Source organism: Procambarus clarkii, chromosome 16, assembly GCF_040958095.1.
Source record: "Procambarus clarkii isolate CNS0578487 chromosome 16, FALCON_Pclarkii_2.0, whole genome shotgun sequence".
Lineage (NCBI taxonomy): Eukaryota > Metazoa > Arthropoda > Malacostraca > Decapoda > Cambaridae > Procambarus > Procambarus clarkii.
In genome coordinates, this window is record NC_091165.1 from 12936563 (window position 1) to 12945439 (window position 8877).

The window sequence follows — 8877 nt, forward strand, 5'->3', positions numbered from 1 at the left end:
GGACCTGGCCCTTCAGTACCTTCCATGTATATATTATTTGATAACATTTTCTCCTTTCCAGAGTACATTTTGAGAGCTTTGAGACAGTCCCTATAACTTAAGATTCAATCGTTTCTATGCATACCATATGTGTTCTCTGTATTCCCTCTAATTCAGAGAACACACTCCTGCCCTGAAAGGGGAAGAGAGTAGTGAGCAATACTCAAGACAGGACAGCACCAATGATTTAAATAGTACAGTATTAGCATTGCTGTGGGATTTCTGGATTTGAGTTCTCATAATTCATCCTGTCATTTTCCTGGCTGCCACTATTTGCTGGGTTATGTTCACTAAATGTCAGGTTGCCGGATATCATAATTCTTAATCTTTTACACGTTGCTTTCCTTCTATGAGTAGGTCAGATAGTGTCCTGTACCCTGTTTCATTTAAGTTCATTTTAATCATACTTGCGTACCTGGAACTTGTCACCACTTAAAGATCATGTTATTTTCAGTTGCTCAATTGAAGATTTTTGGAAAATCTGCAGGCAAATATTAATGTCTTCTACAGTGGCAATTTTCATGCTGATTCTTTATCTGCAAAGAGTGACATAAAGCTAGGATACAGGTGTATCCCAGGTGCCCTGGGATAGAGCTTTTCACTGCACTTGGGCTTGATCCTACTAGATTGACTGTCACTCCCTGCATTCTGTTTGACAAATTTGAAAATCCTCCTCTTCAATTTACCCATTATTCCTATTGAACACATTTTATGGGCTATCAATTATTCCATGGTCACATTTGTTGAATGCCTTTGCAAAGTCTGTGTATACAACTGCATTTTGCTTTTCTAAGGCTTCTGTAGCGAGTAGATTATCCCAATAATATACTCGCTCCAAATGCTTTGTTAATATTCCTGTCAACCTTTGGAGATGAATGAGGTAAGGCGTTGCCCGGGCAACACGGTGAGGTGTTGCCCGAGCATATAAGCAGCAGAATAGCAAACATTAACCAGAGTCTACTTTCAAGTGGTCTAGAGCAGACACTTGCGAGATACTGTACCGACGCTCAGTGCGCCCAACTCACACCAAAGTATCACCTGTGTACTTCTGTATATTCGACCAAATATATATATAGTATCTTAGTGTCTGTGTTTGTCACCATACTTTACGTAACAATAGAACTGTTACACTTCTGTGGTTGTCATAGTGGTTAAGTAACCGTGACAGACAGGATCTTCCTGCTATAAATCATGTTGTCCTGGGTTGTGAAGTTCAATGCAATGCAGGCAATGCAGACAATGTAAACAATCGTTAACTAGGTTGAGCCACTAGTTGGACACTATAAACACCAGATGGCAACTTTGAGTTGCCTACTGCATCATTCACATAACCCCCATTGCATGATTCCCAAATCCACTAGAAAAAGGGGAAGGGTGGGAATGGGAAGCCACTCTGTAGTTCCCAAGAGTTCTCACATGGAGAAAAGTAAAACAGAGGGCTGATCATGAGCCGGGGAAGAAGCTGCAAATAGCACACAGGGACACAGCACTTGTACAATGGATCCATTAGTGATGTGTGATGCTGTGTAGGAAAACTGCTCAAAAACAGAGACCCTAACACTAAAGAAATTGCCATCATGGTCAGTTAAACAAGCCACAAGGCAATGGAAAGAGCCCAAAGCAATTCTGTACTGATGGCATGTGCAACTGAACACACTAGACCCTCGGTAAAAAAAATGGACCCTGCAATAAGCCACCATGAACATGGGGCCAGCAAACTGCATGGTCATTCAAACTCTCATGGGGTTGCATAAACATGACACAGCAACCACAGGACAGTGACAAATTGGCAGCCATAGAAAACTAGCAACAAATGCCAAAGCACCACTTTGAAAGGTGAAGACCCAACCTTTGCCATTGATTTTTGATGATCGAAAAGTTGTGCAGTACACACACATGAAACAAGGGGAACCCCCAAAAGTAAGAAGACAGAATGAACATGAAAACCTCAAAAGGGAAAAATAGCCAGATAGAGGTGAAAACAAGAGATTGTGAAGCACAAGGGGGAGCCAAGATGAAGGCTGAAGGGATGATATAGTGAAGGGGAAACTTGTGGCCTTTCATGGTACTCAGTGTGACCTTTTGAAAGCAATTTAAATTAAGAAAACACTAAGATCTGTAAGTTTTTTGACATATTTTAATGTGTAGTGCATAATTCAATGTGCGGCCTTTTGAAATCTTCGGTAAATGAAAAGTGGCCTTTGTATGATAGGTTTCCCCACTCTTGGTATAGTGATTCAAATGACATTACAAAGAAATCTTTACAAAAGGAACATAACCACAGGATCAGAAACAAACTCCAGTGACAGAAATGGTGGAAGATGCACCATGCCACTCCATACTGCCATTGAGAACAGCTGCATACAACTAGGTGAATACAGGAGAGGCAATCTGCCAACAAATAATATGGTGATTGTCATAAATGCTAGCTACAAATTTTAATTTATGGCATGTTTGATAGCATTCGGTTGAGAGCTTAATATGTTAGCGGACCTATTACTAATACTGTAACTTGCTATACTTTAGATAGCATTATGGCAGGTTATAGCAGTGATATAGCATATACTGTACAGGTAATTTAAATTAAATAAAATATTAACTGTTAAGAAAATAAATCTAAAGGTAATATTGTAATTACAAAATTTTAGTGTAAAATTCAAATACTGTACACAAAATGACCTAGATACAATGCTGTAACAAAGTAAAAAGATTGAAGTAGCTGTAGGTAAATCATGTTTTATTTTAATTTTCCCGCTTTAATCTACTTGATTCCCTACATATCTGAAATAACACAAATCAAAGGTATAAGGCTGGAATTACAAATAATGACCTCTCAAAAAGAACGAATGAAATGAATATTATCAAGATTTATTTTTTAAATAGTGTTACATTCGAACTTGAGAAAGGTGCAATTGATGTTAATAATTTATGAAGCTAAATTTTCATTATTGTAAGGAAGTTTTATAAACATGGGCTAATATTCTCTTGCTGGATAAGCGTTTCAAGAAGGATAGTATTAGCATATATCATGGCTAGTCCTAGCAGAGGCACAAGAAGCATCACCAACATGTTGGTTGGCTGGACCCTCAAGTAACCAGAGATACGACCTATTGATAGTTATGTATTGATGCGATTGTCTACTGTATCATTTTTTTTTTTTTTTTTTTTCTCTCTCTCTCTCTCTCTCCTCTCTCTCTCCTGTACTTTCTACACATTTTTCCCCATTACAGTACAGTAGTAGGTTGATTTCTGATCATTGTGCTCCACTCTCATCTACAAGCACTCTCGGAAAAAGTTCAAACATTATTGTAAATGCATAAAAATCTTTTAAACTTTGTATTTAATTTTTTTTTTTTTTGACAGGTAGAGAAAGATCGTCAAGGAAAGTATATTGTCTGCTTTGACCCCCTTGATGGCTCCTCCAACATTGACTGTTTGGTGTCAATTGGTTCAATATTTTCAATCTTTAGGTCAGTCTTGTTTACTATTGCTTATTTTACTTGAGGTTCCCCCTGAAGGCTACTTTATAGTTTATATTTAAATCTTATAAACTGTGGTTTTTGTGCAATATCTAGCCTGCCATCATTTACTTGACACTTTTAAAGACTTTGGTATGGTGGTACAAGGATGATCCCTACTTCAGATCCCTGTAACTCCCTGATGGCAGATTTAGGAATTTTAATAATTAGTCAAGGTATCCTTAAGTCATGCATATCTTGAACAATGTATCTCTTCAAAATTTATACGCATGTTCCCCAATACCAAACCAGAGGATAATCATGGTACCGTACCCTTGTTTGAAAATGATAACTTTGGTTTGTTTTGTAAGTGATGCCACAATTTTATAAAGTTGGTTAAATATTGAATTTGTATACCTTTGGAATTTACCTAAGGGTCACTAACACCCTATTGGCCTTGAGGACTAGCCACTCCAGAAGCTAGCACCTTGTCAAAGCCCCCCCCCCCCCTTATTTGCCTTTGTAAACTGGGCAATACAATACAGCAATACCTCAGTTTAAGAGTTTAATTGGTTCCTGGAGACGCCTCGTATTCCGAAAACTCGCATTCCGAAGCTAATTTCCCCATAAGAAATAAAGGGAAATGAATTAATCCGTTCCTGACTACCCCAAAAACCCCACATCAAACTAAATTTTTATACCTAATTCATCTAAATAAACCTACAAAACTATGTTCAAGTTATTACTTACCTTGCTGTTGATTGCTGTAGGCGTATGGAAGATGGTGAGGTGGGAGGAAGAGGGGAGTTACTGTTTGGAAGGGGAGTCCCCTTCCATTATCACATCAGGCAGTGAGGACTTCACTGGTATGCACACTCTGGCACATTTTGCCTGCATACCACTAGGACTTGCTTGTTTTACTAAGAATTTGTCTAATGACACTTGTTTTTCCCTACATTTTAACACTTGTCTGTAGTAAGACATCACATTATCATTTAAAAGGTCAATGCAACGGCCTGCTACAGCTTTATCTGGGCGAGTTTTTTCAACAAAACTTTGCAGTTCTTCCCATACTTCACACATTTTCTTAATCAAGAAGGGACATCCTCTACTGCCTCTACTCACAGCTATTTTCTTAGGTTGAACCTTACCAATGGCTTTCTTGAGACCCATGGCAAGATATATAATAACTTTTATGCTCAAATGGCCAAAAAAACGATAAAAAACTGTAAATCCTTGTGAAGAATTCAGGTGGGATAGTCACTGGACACGAGACACTGGTAAACTGAGGCGCGATCGCCATGCCACCACGCGCCAGTCGGCCTGTACACGTATCAACAAACTCGCGTCCCGAGGTAACCCTCGCCTTCCGAGACATATTTTTGGAGTAAATCCTGCTCGTCTTCCGAAAAACTCGCATACAGGGACACTCGCATTCCGAGGTACCACTGTAGTTGTGTTTTTCCCTCATCCCAATAGTTTTAAACTCTCAAAAAAAAAAAAATTGTAATTGCAGTGATTAGTAGAGCGCACTGCATCAAATAATTATTTCAAAACCCTCATTTTAGAATTGTTCACAAATTTATGGGGATTTACTTGCTGTGTGCTGCACATAACTGGGTGAAATTTTTGGATAATAACGCAAGTACAGTTATCATTGATGTCTCTACTATGATTTCAGTTCATAAAGGCCAGCAATGCACATGCTGCAATCTCTTCATTTCCATTTCTCTATCTATGCAAATACATCTATACCACACATGATGCTTCAATCATGGGATCCAAGTTCATAACTAATCAATTAGTTATATCATATACTCTTGTACTGTAATGACTGTCCTGCTGTAAACGTGGCCAAATGAACTCGGTAGACCAATAACTGAATAAATCTTTATTTTTACCCATATAATTTTATACAAAGAAATTGCATAACTTCCTTTAACCAGTAGTATATTAGTATATATGGCATTTCATTACATATTACTATACTAGTGTGTATGTGTATATATGTGTGTACATACACAAGTTGTTACATTCTTGTACAGCCACTAGTACACATAGCGTTTCGGGCAGGTCCCTGGAATACGATCCCCGCCGCGAAGAATCGCTTTTACAACCAAGTACCCATTTTACTGTTGAGTTAAACAGAGGCTACAGTTAAGGATTTGTGCCCAGTAAATCCTCCCTGGCCAGGATACGAACCCATGACGAAGCGCTTGCGGAATGCCAGGCGAGTGTCTTGCCACTACGCCACGGAGACTGTACAGGCGATGAGTCACAATAACGTGGCTAAAGAATGTTGACCAGACCACACACTAGGTGAAGGGACGACAACATTTCGGTCCGTCCTCACAATCGACTCGAGAATGGTCCAGGACGGACCGAAATGTCGTTGTCCCTTCACCTTCTAGTGTGTGATCTGGTCAACATTGTGTGTGTGATATATATTAGTACTGTACTGTTTTAATTACACATTAATTACTGGTTGTATATTAGGCATTTCATTACATTTGCTGCTGGATTTTAGTCTTGTAGAATTTTTGGCTAGTTTTTGTATCAAAAAAATTATTCCTAGATAAATTTTAAGTGGAAACTATATTAACTTTTGAAATTTTCAGGAAGATCTCGGATGATGACCCTAATGTAAATGATGCACTCCAGCCAGGCAATCGTCTTGTTGCAGCAGGATATGCCCTCTATGGCTCAGCTACTATGATGGTCATATCTACTGGGAATGGAGTTAATGGATTCATGCTTGATCCAGTGAGTCTTCACTGCAATTTGTAGTATAGTATTCACAAAAGTTAAAATGTGCAAGTACTGTTCATGAAATGCACATTTAGAGTACTGGACTATATTTTTGCTCTTATCTAATAATAATACTGTACCTTAATTAAAATCATTACCTTTGAAAGTGTGTGTGAATGAATAATTATGAATATACAGAAACAAGGTAGTTTACATGGAGTATGAGTAGTTATCACTGGTCATGCCAGCCAATACAGCTGTGGCTGACAGTGGGCATAACTGTCCCATACATGAAATATACATTACAGAATAGTGTATAAACAAACAAGGGCATTGTTAGGCAGCATAACAAAACAAATGGTCCCCCATTCAACACTGCCTCGTAACTTTGAGGCTTATCAGTAAAGAGTTAGCCAAATAAGGATTGGAAGACGCTTATCTGTTCCATCCATGTTACACGAATGAGGTTTAACAGTACTGTACTATAAATTATTGAAGAGGAAATATAGTACCCTGTACTGTAAGTGATTATGCAATATGGCAGTTATTTTCAAAGTAGTTTAGTAACTACCACTACATTGTGGTAGTCATTGAACTACCATTGTTTCAGGACAGGCAGCCAGTATATACATACAGTACATGTTAGGTTTGTATTGGTCCCCATCAGGGACAAATTAGTGACCCTCCCAATGATGCAACCCCACAAGTAGTTTACTAACCCCTGTTACTGCTAGGTGAACAGCGAGCAGCAGGTGAAAGATTGTGCCCTTTTTTCTGTCTCGGCTGGGAATCAAACCTGGGCCTCAAGGACTAAACCCTCCCCCCCCCCCCCCCCAAGCGGCTATCTTGAGGTTATCTTGAGATGGTTTCGGGGCTTTAGTGTCCCCGCGGCCCGGTCCTCGACCAGGCCTTCACCCCCAGGAAGCAGCTCGTGACAGCTGACTAACACCCAGGTACCTATTTTACTGCTAGGTAACAGGGGCATAGGGTGAAAGAAACTCTGCCCATTGTTTCTCACCGGCGCCCGGAATCGAACCCGGGACCACAGGATCACAAGTCCAGCGTGCTGTCCGCTCGGCCGACAGCGGGATTTTTTCATAGATATATATCACGTTAGTGAGAGTTCTGTACGTTTGAGATTTGAACTGTTTGCCTTTTTTATTGTATCTAAGATTCTTGTACATAAGAATGTGAAATATAAATTGGAATGGAATGCTCAGCTCATTGCACACTCACAGCACCCAAGATGAAACTCCATCAGGTCCAACTGCTTTTTCTTCCTAGTCTCTTGAGTAATTTTTCAACTTCATCTTTGGAAACCTCTGTATTCTATGGTATGCTCTTGAGTTTGCATTAGGTCTGGCTCTCTGAAATCCTCATTTTGTATGAATGCACTTTGGAACTGTTCATTTAGCACGTCGCATTTCTTTTTCACTTTGTCCTCTTCCCCATTCTTGATCTCTAGATTTTATCCTTTACCTGCAGCTTGCTTTAAATGAATATAGACTAGGCTTGGATCTGTTTTTGACTCTCCACTATCCCTCTCGGTTCTTTTCTGCCCCTCTCCTCGCTGCTGTGTATTTTTCTTGCTTGTAGTCCTGGTATGTTTGAGGATTGGGCCTCTTCCTATATTGAATCGTTTTTTTTCCCCTCTCTGACTGTCTCACAATTTCTCTTGAAGCAATTCTCATTTCTGGGCCTTGTTCTGTTTTGGTATGAATGTTGTATGCCTTAATCATATACAGTGTACAGTATTTCACAAAATTTGGCATAAATCTCATTTACATCCTTGCCTAGCAACAAGTCTGTCCAGTTAGTCAAAGTATTTTCTAAGCTCCCTAGTGTCCTCTAAAAATAGTTTGTCAACAGTTTCATTGTCCCCATCCTCTTCTAGATTATATCGCTATGCATGTTTAATTTCCAATAGGACATGATCACACTTTTTTTTTCCCCAAGGTAGGAAGATACTGGTGTCAAATATCTATTTCCTGGTGAATATTAAACACCAGAAATATTGAATTTCCTGGTGAATGTCAACACGTCAAGCAGTAGCCTACGTGACGTGCTAAGTGTCTCCAGAATGAGGTTTACAAATCTGTCTGTGCAAATGTCCTCCATTCTTTCTTCATAGGCCTCGGTCTATTGCCCCAGGACCAATAATTGTGATTTATCCTTATCTGCTGTAACTATATCTCATGACCATTGTTGAGCATTTTTGTTACATGCCATTGTTGCATTTCCCAAGGATCCAATTGTTTTGTTTTTTCCTATTAATTGACTCTAGTATTTGAAAAAACTGCCACCAAAGTGTTAATGCTAGATTTCATTCCTGAGGAATGGACTAGGTCCTGTTCACGTGTGCCAGCTGCATGGGGAAAGATTTCCTCGTGAATGGTTATTAGTATTGCCATGACACTTGTCTATGTAAGATTCTGCAAATAATGTAATTAGAGGAAAGTTAAAAACTGTAGTAATGTTTAAGGAATCTGCCAGACTTAGTAATATTGACTGCTATTAATACTGTATATATGCTGGGAGATATAGTAAATAAATTTGATAGAAGAACCAATACTGATCTCTTACATGAAGAGAATTGGCATGTACAAATTACTGTAGTCCATGATCCTAAGGA

The 8877-nt window shown here is 39.0% G+C and overlaps 1 protein-coding gene across 5 annotated transcripts in view; it reads left to right on the plus strand.

Moving 5' to 3' along the window:
• Positions 1-8877, plus strand: part of fbp (fructose-1,6-bisphosphatase) — a 54813-nt gene that overhangs the window by 25069 nt on the left and 20867 nt on the right. For all 5 annotated transcript variants that reach the window (XM_069325279.1, XM_045745516.2, XM_069325280.1 and 2 more), the window contains 2 exons: positions 3403-3509; positions 6116-6260. In XM_069325279.1, the coding sequence (XP_069181380.1) occupies positions 3403-3509; positions 6116-6260 (252 nt within the window). The remainder of the gene's footprint in view (positions 1-3402; positions 3510-6115; positions 6261-8877) is intronic.